Genomic DNA, 22,017 nt, shown 5'->3' on the forward strand with positions numbered 1-22,017 from the left:
GGAGTGACTACAGGGGAAGCAGCGGGACATGGACAGGACTGAATGAGGACAGAGCCACATGGATGAACCCACTGGATTCCAGCACTTGAGGCTGTCCACAGTGAGAGCTCCCTAGGCTCACCCCCCCCCTCAGCATACACTCACATCCTCAGGGACAGCCCTAGAACCCCAGGAGCACATTACATACAAAATTTGAATACTTGCAAATTAACGTTTAATGTTTACAAAGCCAAAGGGGCCAGAGTTCCTTTAAAAAAATTTCTGTACACTTTAAGAAGGAGAACAAGGAGTCCTAAGACACACCACCATGTACAAATAAGTTACACATGAGCTCCCTCCCCTATAGCACAAAGAGAGGGAGTCAAGAGGTTACTTGTCCAAGTTTTTTCTTGTTTCTCCTTTTTTTGGTGGGGTGGGATGGGGACACATCCATCCAGGCCAGGCAAGGACACATAGAGAAATAAGGCTAAGGACGGGGGGAGTCATCCACGAAGCCCAAGGCCCAAGCACCTGGGAAGAGAAGGGCCAGGTAAGAAGCAAAGTGTCAGGCAGCCTACGTGGAGGACTTAAGGCGGGCTGAGGCCGACCTGGAGCTAAGCAATTTGTCCACCATGGTACGTGCATAGCGCAGGCGGCTAGCCAGCTCCTTACAGCAGCCGTGTTCTTCCAGAAGGCTGAGCTTGTATGTGCGGAAGTCCCGCTTCTCATCAATGTAAGTCACAGCCGCCATCAACGGGCAGAGTATCAGCTTTGTATGGTCCTAGAAAGGTGGGCAGACAGGGCAAGACCCCAAAGTGAGCTCAGAGCATCCATGACTGTTGAGCTGGCAAAAGACCCCAGACGTCTAATCCCAAAACCTTACTTTATAGAGGAGAAAACTGAGGCCTGGAGAAGTTAAGCAATTTGATCACAGCCATACGAATAGAGAAAATGAGACCCAAGATTTAAACTTTTTTAAACCCAAGATTAAACTAGTCCTTTGCCTCTAGACCCAAGGTGCCTTCACCCAGTCTTGGGCCTTCATAGTGGCATACCACCCTCCTTCCAGATCTCTTGACTGGCCCCAACATGTGAGAGCTCACCTGGAAAAAGTTGATTTGTACAGTGCCATTGCTGAGGTGTAGGATAATGGCACTACGTGTGCGGAACCAGGTTCGTAAGTAGGGAAGGCGAGCCAGCTCATCACCTTCTCTTGGGGTGATGTTAGCACCGGCCTTCAGCAAGTGTTCACTCATGTAATTGCGGAAATACTTGAGGAGAGTAATCTAGTGGGGGAAGGAAAGGAGCAATGCATTAAAGCCCACAATCTCAACCTCCGGAGCACTAGGTTCTTTCTGGGATAGTGGGGAGAATTCCCTCAAAGGCAGCAGAACAATGAGAGAGTCCAGACAAAATGCCACCTCCCTCCCCCAAGCTCTTAACCCCGCCACACACTGTGGTTTCAGGCCAGAGCAGTTTTTGAGGAAGCTGCTGACCTACTTTTTGGCCTCACCTTTTTGGTCAGCGAGGAAGGATAGGAACGCACAGTGAGGTAGGATTCTGAGCCATTCTGCTCGATGTATTGCAAACTATCCCCATCATTATACAGAATGAGCCGAGTGGAGTCATTGAACAGCACACCCACACTGTTATCACAGAGCTGGTATCCTAGGCAGGAAAGGGACAGTCAGATGCAGACATGGATCAGGTAGACAACTGAGCAACATGGAACTCTATAGGCCTCTCTCTCTGCGCCGTATGACATCATGGAAGCTTTTACACAATACCCACCTAACCATCCAGGGACACCCAAGTCTGTAAGAGCCCAAAGGCAGAACATGAGGAAGCCCCTGTCTGAGAGACACTCCAGTCAAAGCTAGCATCTCATTTACTTTCCCTCTGGGATACAGAACCAACTCCTCCCAGCCCAGGGATAGCTTTTGGGCCAGAATTCACAGCAGTCCCTAAGAGGAGGAGCAGGCTAGGCAGGAAGCGCTCCTGTGAGGGAGGAGGTCCTCAGACTCATGGAGCAGACAAGGAAATCTCTATCAGCCCTTGATTGAGAGAAGGCAAAACCAGCATGACCGGAACCTACCGAGGCCATACTTGTCTGAATAGTCCACCCATTTGCTGACCCAGAAAATGGGAATGCAGGCAGGGTCCTCCGCCTCCTCTGGAAGGGAAGCAGAAGAGTGAATTGTGAAGTCACAGAATCTCAAAAGGCGAATTGGAATTTATTACCTTCCAATCTAAATCCTTCCCCAACAGCGCATGAATATCTTTACAAACAGCCTTACAAGCGGTTCTCCGGCCTCTGCTGGAACAATTCCAAATGCAGCAGCTCACTACCTCCTATAGCAACCTTTTTCATTACTGGACAGCTCAAAGGCACCGAGTTCTCTTTATAATAAAGGCAAAATCTACCTGCTAAATCTCACCCATCCAGTACTAAGCAGCCAAGAAAAAAGCAGGTCCAGTATCTCATCTACTTTACCGTTCTTCAAATGGAGATCAATTCCCTTTCCCTCCCAATTTGGAAACGCAATAAAAAGCCTTGCCAATTGGGGTGTAGCGTGGAGGGAATCTTCCTCCCTCCCTACTTTCTCCTAACGTGCCATGCCCACATCCTGCCTTGAGGTCTGACTCACCTTGCCTCACCAATCTCCGATCAGAAGGCTTTGCCGCATTGACGCTGAGCAGCTGTTGTAGCATGTCAGAAAGGTAGCAATCAGCAGGTCCATTTGGTTCCTGACCTGGTGCTTCTTCTTTCTCAGAGGGCTGCTCAGGGGCGGGGTTATCTATTCCTAGGGAAAGAGCAGAATGCAGATGGAAGAGTTTACCAGACTAATCATAGGCTCAGTGAACATTTAGGGGTTCTCAGAATACCAGAAGATTCAGATGAGGCCCAGAAACACGGATCAGCTGCTGCTCCACTCCGTCTTTGCCCTCTACTCCTGGCTATAGCAGGAAGCAAAGAAGGCCAAGTTCCTCCCAGCCTCACCTCCCCCAGCACGCCAAAAGGAGGCATCCATTTTACCTCCTTCACAAAAAGGGGGACCAAGGGAACCAAGGCAGAAGGATCAGCTGAGCTCTCCCAACATTCCCCTCCAAACAACACCTCAAATTGAATCCTGGAGTGGCAGAGCCAGCAAAAGATCAGAGACATTCTTCCAGCCCAAGACAACAAAGGAGGTTGAAAAAAAGAGCTCTGTGACATGGGACAGAAGGCTGTCCACCTGGATAAAGCACCCGTGGAACTAGGTGATGGCGAGAGAAGCAGCAGCAACGTCAGGAGTTCTCAAGCCAGAGATAATCACACTACTTTGGAAGCAATGAAAACTTCCAAACCTTCAGAACTAGCTCTAGAAATAGCAGTTTGAAGAAGCTTAAAGATTGAGACAGTGCCCTTCCCCCCACCCAGAATACAGCCTAACATTAAGTTCCAAATCAAGAAATAGGTTGGAAAAATAAGCAAACAACAAAAAAGAACCTGACCACAAGAAGCTATAATAATAATAGGGAAGATTAAGATACAAACTTAATCAAAACAGCTAAAGCAAAGCCACAAAGGAAAATGTGAATTGGACATAAGCCCAGCAAGAATTCCTGGGGAAAGCTAAAAAATTATTTTCAAAATTAACTAAGAGTGGTAGAGGAAAAAACTGGGTAAAGAAATGAAAGCAAAGGAAGAAAATTAATGAAAGGCAATTAACATCTTGGCAAAAGAGGCACCAAAAAATACTGAATAAAATAACACCTTTAAAAAAATTGGTCAAATGAAAAAAGGGATATGAAAATTCAGTGATGAAAATAACTCCTTAAAAAGTAGAATTGGTCAAGTAGAAAAAGAGATAGAAAAGCTCACTGAAGAAAATAATTCCTTAAAAATCAAATTGGGTAAGTGGTAACTAATGACTGACTCTGTGAGACATCAAGAAACATTCAAAGTCAAAAGAATAGAAAAAAATAGAAGAAGATGTGAAATATCTCACTGGAAAAATACTTGGCCTGGAAAACTGATCAAGGAGAGATAATTTAAGAATTATTGGATTACCTGAAAGTTTTGATCAAAGAAAAAGCTTAGATGACATAATTTCAAGAAACTAAGGAAAACTGCCCCAACTGAGATCCTCAAACCAGAGAGGGTAAAACAGAAATTGAAAGAATCTACCAATCACCACCTGAAAGAGATCCCAAAATGAAAACCCCTGGGATTATTTATAGCCAAATTCCAGTGTTTCCAAGTCAAAGAGAAAATACTTCACACAGACATGGAGCCAGAATCAGGATCCTTTAAGATTTAGCAACTCCCACACTAAAGGAGCAGGGGCCTTGGAATATGACATTCTGGAAGGTAAAAGAGCTGCAATTACAACCAAAAATAAGCCACCCAGCAAAAATGAGTACAATCCATCAAGGGGGAAAAGCAGACATTTAATAAAATGGGAAATTTTCAAGCATTCCTGGTGATAAGACTAGAGCAAACAGAAAATCTGATTTTGAAACATAAGACTCAAAAGAAGCATAAAAATATAAACATGAAAGAGAAATCATAAGGGACTCAATAAGGTTAAACTGTTTACCTTTCTTTATGAGAAGATGAGACATGTATATTCTAGGAATTTTACCATTATTAGGGCAGTTAGAAGTATTCTAAATAAAAAGAGGGCATAGGAACGAGTTGGGGGAAATTATCTCACATAAAAGAGGTCCACACAAGGAGGAGCTCTTATAGTGGAGTGAAAGGGAAAAAGTGAAGGGAGGAGGGCAATGCTTAAACCTCACTCACATCTCAATTGGTTCAAGGAGGAGAAATATACATATGTTTTATTGGTAAGAGAAATCTATCTTACCCAACAGAGAAGAAGGGGAAGGGAAGGGGACAAGAGAAGGGATAGGAAGTAGGTAATAAAAAGGAGGGCATATAAAATAAGGCAGTGGTCAACATCAAATCAGACTTGAGAAAAAAGACAAGATAAAAAGAGAGAAAAGGATAAACAAAAGAAAACAAGGATAAAGGAAACGCACAGTTAATCCTCATAACTGTGAATTTGAATGGGATGATTGAACTTACCATAAAACAGAGGCAGGATGGCAGAATGGGTAGAAACCAGAATTCAACAATGTTATTTACAAGAAACACAGTTGAAACAGAGACACATGACAAAAATGTTATCCACTTCCAGAGAAAGAACTGATGGAATCTGAATGTCAATCAAAGAATACTATTTTTCACTTTCTGTATTTTTTTCCTGTGGGTTTTTTTCCCTAGGATTTGTGTCTTTTTTTTTTTCACAACATGACCAATATGGTAATATTGTTGCATGATTGAACATGTATAACCTATATCAAATTGCTTATTCTCAGAGAGGAGAAGGATGAAAGAGGGAGAGAGAAAATCTAGAACTCAAAAGATTTTTTTAAATGAATGTTAAAAACTGTTCTTACATCTAACTGGGGGAAAATAAAACATTATTTAAAAAAAGAAAGGAAGAAAGAAAGAGAAACACACAGAGTTAAAATAAGGGGCCAGAGCATGAGCTATTAAGCATCAGCTGAAGTAAAAAAGACAAGGGTAGCAATCATGACCTCAGACAAAGCAAAAGGAAATAAAGACTAATTAAAAGGAATTAAGCAGGGAAACTACATCTTATTAAAAGGAACCACAAACAATGAAGTAATATCAAAACTAAACATATATGCACCATATATGGCATGGCACCTAATTTTTTTTTGTTGTTTTTTTTGGGGGAGGGCAATTGGGGTTAAGTAAAGGCTAGTTTTTGTGTGTGGGTGTTAAGTGTCTGAGGCCGGAACTGAACTCGGGTCCTCCTGACTCCGGGGCTGGCACTTTACTCACTTCGCCACCTAGCCACCCTGGCACCTAAATTCTTAAAGGAAAAGAAAAACGAATCACGGGAAGAAATAAGACAGTAAAACTATGCTAGTAGGGGACCTCAACTTTCCTTTCTCATAGCTAAATAAATCTAACTATAAAATAAATAAGAAATAAGTCAAGGAAATGAATAGAATCTTAGAAAAGTTAGATATGATAGACCTTTAGAGAAAACTGAATGTGAATAGAATAGAGTATACCTTTTTCTCAGCTTTATGTGGCATCTTCATAAAAATTAACCATGTATTAGGGTATAAAAGCCTCACAACCAAATGTAGAAAAGCAGAAATATAAAACGTACCCTTTTTAGACCATAATGCAATAAAAATTATATTTAATAAAGGGCCGTGGAAGCATAGATAAAAAGTTAATTGAAAACTAAATAATTAAATCCTAAAGAATGAGGGGGTCAAACAACAAATCACACAAACAATAATTTCATTAAAGAGAATGACAACAATAAAACATTCCAAAATTTGTAAGATGCAGTCAAAGTAGTTCTTACAGGGAAGTTTATATTTCTAAATGCTTACATCAGTAAAATAGAAAAAAAGCAGAATAATGAATTGGACATGCAACTAAAACAACTAGAAAAAGAACAAATTAAAAATCCCTAACTGAACAGCAAAATGGAAATCTTCAAAATCAAAGGACAGATTAATAAAATTGAAAGAAAGAAAACCATCAAACTACTAAATAAAACTAGGATCTTATTCTATGAAAAAAAGAAGTAATGTAATAGATAAACCATTGGTTAATTTGATTTTTCTAAATCAAATTACCAGAATCAAAAAATGAAAAGGGTAAATGTACCACAATAAAGATGAAATTAAAGCAATTATTATAAGTTATTTTGCTCGATTATATGCCAGTAAAACTAGCAATCTAAGTAAAATGGAGGAAAATTCACAAAAATATAAATTGCCCAAATTAACAGAAGAAGAAATTGAATATTTAAATAATACTATCTTAGAAAAAGAAACTATAAATGAGCTGCCTATGAAAAAATTCCCAGAACCAGATGGATTTAAAAGGGAATTCTACCAAACATTTAAGGAATAATTAATCCTAAAACTATATGAACTATTTTAAAAAATAAGTTAAGGAGAAGTCCTGTTAAATTCCTTTTATGACACAAATGTGGTTTTGATACCTAAACAAGGGATAAGAAAGAAAGAGAAAGAAAATTATAGGCCAATTTCCTTTAATGAAATGTGAAAATTTTAAGTAAAGAGATTACATCAATATATAACAAAAATCATATGCTATGACCATTTGGAATTTATACCAGGAATGCAGGGCTGCTTCAATATTAGGAAAACTATCAGTATTAATTAGCCATATCCATAACAAAAACAAAAATAATATTTCAATAAATGCAGAAAAAACATTTGACAAAATATAACACTATTCCTATTAAAAACATTAGAAAGTATAGGTATCAATGGAACCTTTCTTAAAATGATAAGGAGTACCTATTTAAAAGCAAGAACAAGCTTTTTCTGTCACGGAGATAAACTTGAAGCTTTCTCACTGAGATCAGGCATAAAGCAAGGAAGTCCACAAACATTCAATATTATATTAGAACTGCTAACTATAGTAATGAGACAAGAAAAATAAATTGGAGGAATAAAAATAGGCAACAAAAAAACTATCACTCTTTGTAGATGAAATTATGACATAATTAGATAACCCTAGAGAACCAACTAATCAACAACTGTTGAAATAACCAACTTCAGCAAAGTTGCAGAATATAAAAAAAACCCACATAAATCATCAACATTTCTATACACTACCAACAAAACCTAACAGCAAGAGATAGAAAGAGAAATTCCATTTAAATTAACGATAGACAACATAAAATAGTTGGGAGTCTTGGCTGCCAAGACAAAACGAGGGATTTTATGAACACAATACAAAATACTTTTCACAGAAATAAAGAAAGATCTAATCAGCTGGAGAAATATTAATTGCTCATGGGCAAGCTGAACCAATATAACAAAACTAACAATACTACCTAAATTGATTTAGTTATTCAGTGCCATAACTAATCAAACTACCAAAGAATTATTTTATACTGTTAGGAAAAATAGTAACAAAATTCTTCTGGAAGAAGAAAAGGTCAAGAATATCAAGGGAATCAATTAAAAAAATGTAAAGGAAGGTAGCCTAGCAGTAACAGAATTCAAACTATATTACAAAGCAGCAATCATCCAAACAATTTGGTACTGGCTAAGAAATAATGTGGTGGATCAGTGGAATCAATTAGGTACACAATATATAGCAGTAATCTAATGTTTGATAAACTTAAAAGATCCAAGCTTTTGGAGTAAGAACTCACCATTTGACAAAAATCAAAAGAAAAACTAGAAAGCAATTTGGCCAAAATTAAGCATAGACCAGCATCTCACACCATATACCAAGAAAAGGTCAAAATGGATAAATTAGTTAGACATAAAGGGTCATATCCTAAGTAAATTAGGGGAACAAAGAAAAATGTACCCATCAGATATATGGATAAGGGAAGAATTTGTGACCAAACAAGAGAGACAGCATCAGATGATGTAAAATAGAGATTTTGATTACATTAAAGTGAAAAGGTTTTATATAAATAAAACTAATGCAGCCAAAATTAGAAAGAAAACAGAAACTGGGGGAAAAAATTTATAGCAAGTTTCTCTGATAAAAGCCAATTTTTTTCAAATATATAGGTAACAGAGCCAAATTTATAAAAATATGATCATTCCCTAGTTGATAGTCAAAGGAAGTTTTCAGAGCTATCAATATATGAAAAAAATGCTCTCAATCATTACTGATTAGAGAAATGCAAATTAAAACAACTCTGAGATACCACCTCACACCTATCAGGATTGACTAACATGACAGAAAAGGAAAATGACAGATGCTTGGAGGGGATGTGGAAAAACAGGAACGCTAATGTACTGCTGGTGGAATTGTGAACTAGTCCAACAATTCTGGATAACAATTTGGAAATGTGCCCAAAGGGCTATAAAATTGTACATACCCTTTGACCCAGCAATATGACTACTAGGTCTATATCCCAGAGATCAAAGAAAAGGGAAAAGGAACTATTTATACACAAATATTCATAACAGCTCTTTTTCTTATGGCAAAGAATTAGAAAGTGAGGGGATACCCATTAATTGGGGAATAGCTGAACAAGGTGTGGTATATGATTGTGATGGAATACTATTGTACTAGTAGTAGCTGTGTTCATTATCACCACTTATATCACCACTAGTAGCTATGATGAGCAGGATGGCTTCAGAAAAACCTTGGAAAACATGAACTGATGCAAAGTGAAGTGAGCAGAACCAAGAGAACATTGTGCACACTGACAGCAATATTGTAAGGATAATCAACTATGAAAGGCTTAGCTACTCTAATCAAGACAATGATGAACTCTGCATGCAGATTGAAGTACATTTTTTTCTTACTCTATTTTGTTTTTTGTGTTTTCTTTTGCAACGTGGCTAATATAGAAACATGTTTTGCATTGACTTCATATGCATAATCAATATCAAATTGCTTGCTAGCTTTCTCAAGAACAAGGGAAGGATGGTAGGGAAGGAGGTAATTTGAAACTCAAAATTTCAAAAATTAATGTTAAAATGAATTTTACATGTAATTGGGGAATATTTAAAGAAATAGATAAGGGGGGGGGGGAGGATGCCCAATTCCAGTCACAGAAAAAAAGAATCTCCTATCACTTCCCTTCTCTGAAATTTAGACCTTAATTCCAGCAGATATTTTTGCTTTAATCATTTCACTTAATAATTACTAGTAATGTGTCATTCTGGGTATCTGATCAAACTAAAAGAGCATTTTTCACCAACCTGTAGTTGGAAGAACCCTTAGGAATCAAATTAGTCTAAATTATATTTTTCTAACCTGGGCTTTTTCAAGAAAATATCTTGACTGTGCTTCAACATAACTGATTTGCTTTGTAATCCCATGTGTTTTATTTTATGCATTTAAAAACATTATTCTACAATGGAGCCTGTAGACTTCCCCAGACTGTCAAAGGGATCCATGATACAAAAAAATTAGGAACTCTTGCTTTATTAAAATCCTTTATAAAGACTCCCCAACAAGTAGTTATGTATATGGCACATACACAAAAGTTGACCATGTACATAAAAACCTCACAATTCAGTGCAGAAAGGCAGAAATAGTAAATGCATCATTCTCAGATAATGATGCAATAAAAATCATATGCAATAAAGGGCCATGGAAAGACAGACTAAAAACTAATTGGAAACTAAACAATTTAATCCTAAAGAATGAGTGGGTCAAACAAGAAATTATAGAAACAATCAGTAACTTCATTCAAGAGAATGACAATGAGACAATATACTGTGGAATGCAGCAAAGGCAGTTCTTAGGGGAAGTTTTATATCCCTGAGTGCATACATGAATAAATTAGAGAAAAGGGAGGTCAATGAATTGGGCATGCAATTGAAAAAGCTAGAAAAAGAACAAATTGAAAATCCACAAATAATACTAAATTAGAAATAATGAAAACCAAAGGAGAGATTAATAAAATTGAAATTAAGAAAACTGTTGAATTAATAAATAAAACTAAGATCTGGTTTTATGAAAAAAAAAAAACAATAAAATTGATAGACCCTTAGTCAATATGATAAAAAAAAGAAAGAAAACCAAATTATGAGTATCAAAAATGAGAAGGGTGAATCTACCTCCAATGAAGAGGAAATTAAAACAATAATTAGGAATTATTTTGCCAAATTATATGCACATAAATTTGACAATCTTAGTGAAATGGATGAATATTTACAAAAATATAAGTTGCCCAGATTAACTGAAGAGGAAGTAAATTACTTAAATAACCCCTTCTCAGAGAAAGAAATTAAACAAGTCATCAGTGAAGTCCCTAAGAAAAAATCTCCAGGGCCAGACGGATTTATTAGAGAATTCTATCAAATATTTAAAGAACAATTGATTCCAATACTCTACAAACTATTTGGAAAAATTAGTGAAGGAGTCCTACCAAATTCTTTATGATACAAACATGGTACTGATACCTAAATCAGGAAGAGATAAAACGGAAAAAGAAAATTATAGACCACTTTCCCTCATGAATATATATGCAAAAATTTTAAATAAAATATTAGCAAAAAGACTACAGCAACTTATCACAAGAATAATACACTTTGATCAGGTAGGATTTATTCCAGGAATGCAAGGATGGTTTAATATTTGGAAAACCATCAGTATAACTGCATATCAACAATAAAACTAGCAAAACCACATGATTATTTCAATAGATGCACAAAAGGCTTTTGACAAAGTACAACATCCATTCCTATTAAAAACACTAGAAAATATAGGAATTAATGGAGCTTTCCTTAAAATAATAAATAGCATCTACTTAAAACCATCAGCAAGTATTATATGTAATGGGAATAAGCTAGAAGCATTTCCAATAAGATCAGGGGTGAAACAAGGGTGTCCACTATCACCTGTCTTATTCAATCCGGTACTAGAAATGTTAGCAGTAGCAATTAAAGAAAAAGAAATCAAAGGAATCAAATTAGGCAAAGAGACCAAGTTATCACTTTTTGAGAACAATATGATGACATACTTAGAGAATCCTAAAGAATCAAGTAAAAAACTACTTGAGACAATAAATAAATTTGGCAAAGTAGCAGGATATAAAATAAACCCATATAAATCTTTGGCATTCCTGTATATTCCTAATGAAATCCAACAGCAAGAGATAGAAAGAGAAATCTCATTTAAAGTCACTGTAGATGTTATAAAATATTTGGGAATCTTACCTGCCAAACACAACTACAAAACACTTTTCACACAAATGAAGTCAGATCTAACTAAATGGAAAAACATCAATTGCTCATGGCTGGGTCAAGCTAATATAACAAAAATGACAATTTTACCTAAATTAAATTACATATTTAGTGCCATACCAATCAATTTACCAAAAAATTACTTTATAGACCTAGAAAAAATAGTAACAAAATTCATTTGGAAGAACAAAAGGTCCAGAATATCAAGGGAATTAATGAAAAGAAATGCTAGGGAAGGTGGCCTAGCTATATCAGATTTTAAAAAAAATTTTTTTAATTTTTTAAAATACTTTTAAAAAAGTAGTTATGTATAATCTTTTCTTAATGACACTGTCAAAAGACTTAAATTTGAAAAGGGGGTTTCATCACTTTCATACTATATACATTTCAAAACAGTGACTTACTCTTATTTTTACAATTCTCCAGGTTAACTGTGCAGTTACCCCTGAATGTGAGTGACAGGTTTGATTTATCCAAGGTTAGAGTCAGTGGAAAGTGACTCTTCTAGGCTAGATGATTCTGAGGGCAATCACCCCATGTAGGACCTGAAATTAAGGGCCAATTTAGATGCTGTGGTATAGAATAACTCTGTCAGCTGGGCTAGGTACCACCTCCCACCTAAATGCCAGCCTTGTACCTCAAGGTTAACTTCAAGCCAGTCTTCTCTTCTTGTAAAGGCAGAGATTATTTGGCCAGCACTAGCTGCTCCCATCTCTGCCCTGTTCAAATACCCCAGTGAGAGCCCACTCACCTTGAGGGTCAGTCTGGGGCTATGTTCATAAAAACATAAAAGGTCTGTGGTCTGAGAAATTCTGTTCATTTTCAATGCTTTATTCATTTAGTACCTTCTGTGAGAGGTAGCAAACATCCTAGGGACAGGGTGACCAGAAGGCACCAGGCCTGTCCATTTAGCTGTACCTTTATTGAGAGCTGAGAGAGGCTTCCGGCCTCCAGATTCCACACCGTTGGGTGCCATGGAGAACCTTGGTGGGATTGTGAGACAAGTAGTTGGAAGCCGGGAAGGGATGTAGCCCGAAGAAAAGAACTCGTCATGGAGAAGCTCATTAATGGTGGGGCGGGAAGCAGGGTCAGAGCGCAGCATCTTCTGGATGAGGGAGGCAGCCACAGGGTTGATGTGCTAAAACCCAAGGGAGAACACAACTATGAATCAGAAGTGAAAACTATTAACAGCTGACATTTATACAGCACTTTATGGTTTCAAGAGTACCTTACATATATTATTTCACTTGAAGCTCACAAAGGCAGTGTCGGCATAATGGACAGAAAGCTGGCCTCAGAGCCAAGAAGACCTGGGATGAGTCACACCCCTAACACACGACAGCTGTGTATGAGTCATGTAATCTCTAGTGTTCTAAGTCGCTCTCTCGGGGATGTAAGCTGCAGAGAAGTTGTTGATCTGCACTGATAAGGAGAGTACCCTCATATATAGGGATCCCTATAGAAAATCACAGGTCTAGTCCTTAACCCTTGATTCCCACAACAATCCTGTGGAGTAAGTGCTATCATAATTCTCACTTTACAGATGAAGAAACCAGAAGTCCAGAAAAGTTGACGACTTGCCAAAACTCACCCAGCTAGCGAGTGTCTGCACAAGAATCTGAACTTAGGTCTTACTGACTCCAAGTACACCTTGATACCTAAAGGGTTAGCAAAAGCCAACAACCAACCGACAGCTGGACCAACTCTGTCGAGGTCACCAGTAAACAGAAACCTGGATGTTCTAACCTGGAGATCACCCCAGCTCCATTGGAGCACCACAGATTTGGAGTCAGAATGGACTTTTGGGGGTCACCTAAACCAATTCTCTCATTTACAAATGAGAAAACTAAAGCCCAGAAAGGTCAAGGGATTTGTCCCATAGGCATAGTAAGTAGGTGCAGCTAGGTAGTACAGTAGATAGAGAGTTAGGCCGGACTCAAGTTCAAATCTGGTCTTGGATATTTACTAGCTGGGTGACCCTGGGCAAATCACTTAACCCTGTTTGCCTCAGTTTCCTTATCTGTAAAAGGAAATGGCAAACCACTCCAATATCTTGGACAAGAAAACCCTAAAAGGGATCACAAGGAGTCTCAGACATGCCTTAAACAACTGAACAACGACAAATATACCAAGTAGACAACACTGCCCTAAGACACAGAGCCTAGGCTTCGGGTCCCTCATCAGTGAACAAGATTCCCTCCTGCACTAGAGTAATACTTCAGTGTGTCCCCTGGAAAGATGGAAAAGCAGCTAAGCAAAGAACACCTCAAGTCTTCCAAACTAGCTGTATATTTCTCTAGATGTTCTTAGGGTAGTTACAAGAATACTCTGCTTGACTTTAGGTTTTTGTCACCAAAGATACACAAATGTGCTTTCAGCCTTGTATCCCTTAATGCCTGGTGCAATTCCTGGTACAGAGCAAGGATATAAATATGAAAGAGGCTTTCCTGGTCATCAACAATGGAAAAACAAAGTGAAAAGAAAACCTATGCTGGCCAGACTAGGATTTGCCACTAGATGGCTAACAAATGAATCTGTGTGTATGTGTGTATGTGCGTACATGTATAGACAGATGGATAGACAGGATGGAGACACACACACACACACACACACACACACACACACAGCACTCCTAAAGTCTTACTGAAATTTCAGACTATGGAAGTTCAAAACTAAGACTTTTAAGTAAAATATTCTATATTATATAAACATACATACATATAAATGTATCTCTTAAACAAGGACTAAAGTTGGCCACAATTGAGTAAAAGGAAGCGACTGCCTTTGGGAAATAACGATTACTTTATTTTTTAAATTTTTTTTCTTTTAAATAGTATTTCATTTTTTTCCAATTACATACAAAGGCAATTTTAAACATTCATTTTTAACAAAACTTTGAGTTTCAAATGTTCATGTAAATCATGTAAAACATTTCCATATTAGTCATGTTGTATAAGAAGAAACAGAACAAAAGGAAAAAACAAAAAAAAATAAAGTAAAAATAGTATGTTTTTACCTGCATTTAGCCTCTGGATTTTTAGCCTAGTTATTTCTCTGGATGTGGAAAGCATTGTCCACATGATTACTTGCAATAATCCTACACTGCTCGCTATGGAAGGGGTAGTGGGGTAAATCATCTCTAGATCACAGATTGAGTCAGAAGGGACCTTAGGCCATGAAATCCAACCTCTTCATTTCACAGATAAAGAGACTGAAGTTGGGGGCGGGGGGGCGGCTAGGTGGCCCAGTGAATAGAGGATTGGCTCTGGAGTCAGGAGGACCTGAGTTCAAATCCAGCCTCAGACACTTACTAGCCATGTGACCTTGGGCAAGTCACTTAACCCCAATTGCCCTGCCCTTCCCCCTCCAAAAAGCAAAAGAGAGAGAGAGAGAGAGAGAGAGAGAGAGAGAGAGACACTGAGGTTGGGAGAGTTAAGTGATTTGCCCAATGTCAGTGACCAAATCAGGATTTGTACCCATGTCTACACTACCTGGATCCAAGCTCAGCCCTCTCAACCAATGTACTACCCGGCTAATTCTATATAGCTAACAAATCACGGACTGCCAGGACGTCAGAGACATGATGAATATAAGCAGCATTAACTGTGATGACTTGCCAATTCCAAAAGACTTATGATGGAAAAATGCCATCCACATCCAGAGAAAGAACTGTGGAGTCTGAATACAGATCAGATAGAAGCATGTGATTGTCTCTTTTTTTGTGTTTTCTTTCTCATGGTTTTTCCCTTTTGTTCTGATTCTTCTTTCAGAATATGAAAACCAGTGATAACTTGCACTGAGAAATGGTATGTATTGGTTAGGTCTATCTAGTGCTTGCTCATGAATCCATTTCACTACCACACACACATGCCACCTCCCTGGAAAAGTCTTATTTTCACATCTATAGACGTGGGTTGGTACTTTCATCTTAATACATGTTTGTGGTTTTGGGGAGGAGGGTGGTAGGGCTGGGAAAGGATAAATTTTTGAAGTCTTACAGTAGGGTTAGGGTAAATTTGATTTCATACTTTGGATGTACATTGTTAAGAAATGTTTTTATGGGGTGGCTAGGAGGCACAGCAAATAGAGTGCCAGCCCTGGAGTCAGGAGGACCTGAGTTCAAATCTGGCCTCAAACATATAACACAAAAATCTAGTTGTGTGACCTTGGGCAAGTCACTTAACCCCAATTTCCCTCCAAAAAAAGCAAAAAAAACTGTTTTTAGGAGTATGGATTCCTAGTTGATAGTAATTTATAGCTACTTCTATGTAACATTTTAAATTAGTGCCCCCAAAGCTTTAAAAAGACCTCAAAATTCAAGTTTCCTCAGGGTTTAGAAAGGAAATCTTACAGTTCAGTCTTAAGCTGAGTGTTTCCTATAGCTCCCAGTACCTGAATAGTAGTATTCCCAAGTCATCACTTAAAGAATACATAGATGTTTTTCCTATTGGTGCAATTCTGTATTTTACAACAGGTTCCAGAAGGGAGAGAAACCTCAAAAACTTTTCTAATAATCATAAACTGAAAACTATTGTAAACATTAATCAGAATTCAGTTCTTAGCCATAAATAAACTAAAAACCAAATCTATGCAACTGGTTCAGACTTCCACCTGAACTCTGAAAGCTATACTTTTATCCAACTCTCCTCCTACAATCCCAAAATGTTTTTTGCACCTACACACACATTCTCTCTCTTTCTCACACACAGACATACACACACACACACACACACACACACACACACACACACACACACACCTTAGGCATCAGTTTACTCATTTTACAATCATTTTATTTAACACCTACTAAGTGCCAGGCATTGTGTTAGATCCTAGGATCACTGCCCTCTAAGAGCTTACAATCTACTGAGAGGAAAAACTACAAACATAGCTATTTTTTAAATTTAAACACACACACACACACATGCACACACGCACGCAAATTAAAAATAGCTAATTTCCAGAGTGAAGCGCACAAGTCACTTGGCAGATCAAGGCTGATTTCATATAGAAGTAGCATTTGAGCTGAGCCTTGAAGGGAACTAGGAATTTCAGATGGTGGAAGTGAGGAGAGAATGTATAGGAGACAGACAGCCTATGCAAAGACATAGAGACAACAAGAAATGGAATATTGTTGTATATGGGAACAGCAAATAGGTCAGTTTGGAGTGTAATGTGCAATAAAGGGCTTTAAAATTCCAAAAAAAAAAAAAAACTTACTATTTTACCCTAGAAGGAATTTTGAGTTACTAAAGCTTATTGTACATGGAAGTGAAATGGTTAGGTCTATGCTTTAGGAATATCAATTTGGTGGCTGTGTAGACAGGGACTGGACAGAGGGAAACCTGTGAAGCTAGAGTAATAACACAGGCAAGGAATGATAAAGGTCGGATGTAAGGTGGTAGCTGTATGAGTGACAGGATCATTCATACATGGAAGATGTAGCCTTCACATTTCTATGAGATAGATTATTAGACATAGGAGCTCTTGCCCCATGGCTCACTCAGAAGAACCTGCAATCAATGATAGGTATGTCCGGTCCGGAAGCTCAGCCTACCTTGGGGATGCTGTATTCATTTTTCTTGATCCTGATGTAGGTCTCCTTTAAGCAAGAGGTTTCAAAGGGTGGTTTGCCTACCAATAAGGTAAACCTGCAAATATAAAGAAGGGAAGTGGAGTCTAAGGTAGAGAGCCTGACTTCACAGTCAGATTTCTTCAAATACAAATTAATACCAAACAACCAATAATAAAACACAAACATAGAGTTAAGAGTTGGAAGGAACCACAGTTGCTGTAGAGTCCCAAACCAATCTCTAAGTGGTCATCCAAACTACTTAAAGACCAAGAGGCAACATGGTCTGTTGGGGAGGTCACTGGTCCCAAAGTCAGGAGGCCCTGAGTGCAAACACCACCTCAAATACTTACTAGTTGGGCAAATTATTTGACCTTCCCTTCCAGCTCTAAACCTATGATCTCTAGTGAGGAGGAACTAACTTCCTGCCAAAGCTACCCATTTGACTTTTGGCCAACTCAAAGAAATATTTTTCTAACATCAAGCATAAATTTGCCTCTTTGCAACTTCTACCCATTATTTCTGATTCTTCCCTCTGAAGCATAATGAGAGAAGTAGTTCTTGTCTTCCATGACACCCCTTAAAATGCTTCAAGTAGCTCTGATGTTCCCCTTCTCTTCCCCAGGCTAAACACATGTCATTCTTTCAAATGATCTTCATATTACATTGGACTCAAGATCCTTCACTTCACAATCCAGGGTGCCTTTCTCTGGATATCTTCCAGCCTATTAAAATTGTTATTTCTAAATAGTTTTGTCCAGAGCTAAACACAATACTCCAGATGGAGCCTGAGTGTTACAAGGTAATTACCTCCTACTTCCTTACTGATTGACTGCAAGTGCTGTTTTTTATATGCAGCACAAGATCACATTAGTTTTGGTTGCCATATTATACTCATGACTAAAAAAATACTGAACTTGCACCCTACTAAGACACTGAGAGAGCTTTTTCAAACAAACTTTGGAACCATGCCTTCATCATCTTGAACTTGTGAAACCAACCTTTTATAAGCAATGTGAAGGCTGAATGACCCAGAAAAATATCCTTCAGATCCTGAGGCCAAGCCAACAGCAAAGGGGAGAAAACTAGGTACTGGTTGGGAGTGGCCCTCAGTGAGATGGTAGTATCAAGAGAAAGAAGCTCCCACTCCCGCTGCTCACTAAGGACCTTTTTTTCAGATAACCATCATCACCTAAAAGCAATAGTCAACCCTTCCATCTGCCCTGCTCACCACCTCACCGTCCCCCAAAGCCCAGAGCTCTTTAATTGTCATTGTTATTGAAATCCCGTCTTCCCTGGATCATCTTTCCTTCTATTTTTCTCTTCCCATAGACACAATAGTCCTTAGGGTAAGGGAGAGCTGAAAAAGGAAGGCCAGGCCCTGCCTATCCATAAATGGAGGATGGCCTCCATCATTCTAGTCTCTTGGGCTCCTGATAGAGAACTGAGTTAAGCCACTACTCACATGATGCACCCAATGGACCAGACATCCACTTCAAAGCTGTGGCCCTTTTTACTTAGCACCTCAGGGGCTATGTAGTTGGGGGTTCCGCAGAGTGTCCTCTTCCGCTCTCCCTCATATTCTACTCTAGTTGCTAATCCAAAATCACCTGTAATAAGAGTTAAGAAGCAAATCCAGATTAGCTTGACCCATAGTCCCATTAGGCTATTATCGATGTCCACTTCTGGCACCGAGCAGCCTAGGGCCTTTTCAGCAAAGTTGGCCCTACTGTAACCTACAGTATAAAATATCATTTTTCCATCCCATCTCCCCAGACTACAGCAAGGTAAAGCTTGTGAGAGAGTATTACCACCCCTGCCTCATCCCACTCTGTGTTGTGTGTGGCAGTTATACCCTCCCTTGTGTAATAGGTGCAATCATCTAATAAGATTCAGAATTCCTTTCTGGTTTCCACAGTAAACCCAGGACCACATCTTTTTTTCCCCTGGTTCTCCTGTTCTATTGTACAGGAGAAACAATGAAAAGCATTGTGTGTTGATTGTTTCTACCGTATTCTTTTAGCTACAAACCTGTGGCTGCCCTCACTTCCCATCTCCCAGCCCTTTCCTCCTTTTCTCAAAAACATGGAGCGGTGCAAAGGAAATAAGACTCTGGGCAAACACTGTTCTGCAAGCATTTTAGGACTAAATCTTCCTCAGTCTATAGCTCACTTCCATGAGGTTGTGCATTTAAAGTCATTTAACAGCAAAGCCAAAACGAAGCCTACAAAACTGTCCTAGGCCCTTTGGCTTGTGGAAAACCACAAAGACTTTAGACTAATCCCAGGTGCTTTTGCTTAAGGGTCCTGGGCAGCCACACACAGCATATTCACGGTGCGATTATGTCCACTTAAGAAGCTCTGGCTCTTCCTCTACAAAATCCCAGCCTCCTTAGCGGTGTCCCAGTCTTACCTATCTTTACCTCCATGTCATCATTGAGGAAGAGGTTACCCAACTTGAGGTCTCTATGAATAACTTTATTCTCGTGGAGATACTGACAGCCTAGGACAATCTGGCGAAGGTAATACCTGGCCTCGGGCTCAGTCACTGCTTTCCTTCTTTTATGCAGCTCCAGCAGGGACTGTGGAAGGCGGGAGAAGAGACCAGGGCTAAATTAAAGGGTCTCGGAGTAGGGGGTCGTGTGGGTATTGCCCTATTCAAACCTTGCGGGGACGGCAGATAGACTCTCTCCGGCCCGTCAGACACCCATGGGGACCCTGAACTTGAGAAGTCGAGGCCACGATGGAACTCTCGGGGCACTTTCTGGGTTTGCCTCGGCCGGCCCACTAAGGCTGGGCTCTCGCTAAGTGCCCCGGCTGGTTCTATGGTGACCGCTTGGTGGGGAGATCGGAAAGAAAGCACGCCCCACCCACACCCCCCCTCTCCTTCCCGCAGGCTCTCCAGGAAGCGGGGCCCCTCCACCGCTCTGAGAGCACCCCGGGGCACCAACGTCTCCCCCGCCCCCCACCTCCGGGGGTGCTCACCCGCCTCCGGCACAGCTCCAGCACCACGAAGACGAAGTCGCTGTCCTCAAAGAAGCCGTGGAACCCGACAACGTGCTGGTGGACCAGGCTCTTGTGGATGTTGATCTCCATGGACATCTTCTCCTTCTGGTGCGGCTTCAGCAGCAGAGACTTGGGCACGATCTTGCCCGCAAACACTTCTTTGCTCTCCAGGTCCGAGAGCTCAAAGCACTTGGCGAAGCCACCCTTGCCCAGGAAACGGCCCCGCAGATAGCGCCGCCGGCTGCGCGGGTCCACCAGCACCTCCGGGATCTCCGGGGCGGCCGCAGGAGGGGCAGTCGCTGTCCCGCCGCCCGTTCCGGCCCCGCCGCCGCTGCCAGCGCCGACCGCGGGCTTGCCCCGGGGCTCCGAGGAGCCCACGCCGGGCTGCCGCAGGGGCAGCTTCGCGGGCGCCGTGCTCATGGTGCCGGTGTCGGTGCCGCCGCCGTCCCCAGCCGGACCCGGAGTCTCTCCCTGCCCTGCCTGCTGCCGCTCCGTTCTCCTCCTGCTGCCCTTCACCTGGCTGGACCTGCCCAGGTGCGGCGCGGCGGCTCCGGCTCGGCTCCGGTTCGGCTGAGCTACGCTTGGCTGCACTCTGCCCAACCCCAAGCGGCGCGGCTGCTGGGTCGGTGCAAATAGCCCAGAATTCAAACCCAGCGCCGGGAACGTTACCGAGCGGTCCGCGCCGCCGATTGGCTGCAGCGATTTAAAATCCAAACCCGCCTACCGCGGGGCACCATGGGAAAGCCCTCGCCTCCGCAGCCCCCCAGCCCCTGCCCCGCCTCCGAAGGTAAGCCAAGCTTTCAATTCAACTTTATTGAGAGCGAGCGGCCGGACGCTGACAGTTTGGTTGTCCTGGGGAGCCTGGAGCTCAGCCGGCCGCACCACGGAGGAGGAAGGAGAGATGGAGAAGTGAGATGAGAAGGGATCCATGGCAGTGACTGCCCCAGGAAGGAACCCCAGGGCGGGGGAAATAAAACGATGATCGTGCATGAAATATCTAGGAGCGGTGTCTCGTTTAGTCCGATCTGTAGTTGAACACAAATTTCCTCTTTGTGTATCTGTGTATATTTGCGTGTGCATATGTATGTGTGTGTATATTTGTATGTAATCTAGCCTCAGACACTAAGCAAGTCACTGAAGTCTGCCCATTTCCTCATCTCTAAAATGAGCTGAAAAGGAAATGGCAAACCTTTAGAAGAAAATCCTGAAAGGGGTTACAAAGAGTCAGACACGACCGAAAAACGACTGAACAACAAAATACACGCATATCCGTATGTGTTTATATCCACCTCCAGAGGCAAAACTTCTACTTTTGCCTAGATCTATTTGCTGGGAAGTTTTTTCCCAAGGCGGGGAGTACATCCACCTCTCCATACCTTTCACTAGCTGGTCTAGGTCTGCCCTCTGGAGCCACGCAGAACAAACTCATTCTTGCAAGACAGTCCTGCAAATACTTACAGGCAACAGTCTCTCCTGTCCTCTCCCTTCCGCTCTAAAGCTAGAATTGTGTTAAGTGTCTGAGGTCGGATCTGAACTCAGGTCCTCCTGACTCCAAGGCCAGTGCTCGATTCACTTCGTCACCTAGCCACCCCTCCCTCCTTAAATTTTAGAGTACATATTTATAATTTAATCAGTGAGGTATTTGAACAAGCTCATATTTGCTAGAGAAAGGGCCATTTAAATTTTTCTGTGTGAGCATTTACAGTTCGGGAATCA

General features: G+C 40.6%; 1 protein-coding gene across 1 annotated transcript; it reads right to left on the bottom strand.

Moving 5' to 3' along the window:
- Positions 1-191: 191 nt before the first annotated feature.
- PLK1 (polo like kinase 1) lies at positions 192-20,997 on the bottom strand. The gene is made up of 10 exons (XM_069089339.1): positions 20,281-20,997; positions 19,709-19,877; positions 18,762-18,906; positions 17,282-17,375; positions 12,643-12,862; positions 2,628-2,783; positions 2,075-2,152; positions 1,493-1,647; positions 1,083-1,265; positions 192-760 (listed from the first exon to the last, which is right to left on the bottom strand). Exons 1-10 carry the CDS (start codon positions 20,719-20,721, stop codon positions 554-556), a joined length of 1,848 nt encoding a protein of 615 aa, XP_068945440.1. The 5' UTR covers positions 20,722-20,997; the 3' UTR covers positions 192-553.
- Between the last annotated feature and the right edge of the window lie 1,020 nt (positions 20,998-22,017).

This window comes from Petaurus breviceps, unplaced genomic scaffold (assembly GCF_028583685.1).
Source record: "Petaurus breviceps papuanus isolate PSGF00001 unplaced genomic scaffold, PetGlider_PUasm1.0 120, whole genome shotgun sequence".
NCBI lineage: Eukaryota > Metazoa > Chordata > Mammalia > Diprotodontia > Petauridae > Petaurus > Petaurus breviceps.

Excerpts from the sequence above, each read along its gene's own strand:
- PLK1 (XM_069089339.1), bottom strand. The coding sequence starts at position 20,721 with ATGAGCACGGCGCCCGCGAAGCTGCCCCTGCGGCAGCCCGGCGTGGGC. Across the intron at positions 1,266-1,492 it reads CTTCCTCGCTGACCAAAAAG|ATTACTCTCCTCAAGTATTT; the intron begins GTGAGGCCAAAA and ends TTCCCCCACTAG. Across the intron at positions 761-1,082 it reads TACAAATCAACTTTTTCCAG|GACCATACAAAGCTGATACT; the intron begins GTGAGCTCTCAC and ends CCACCTTTCTAG.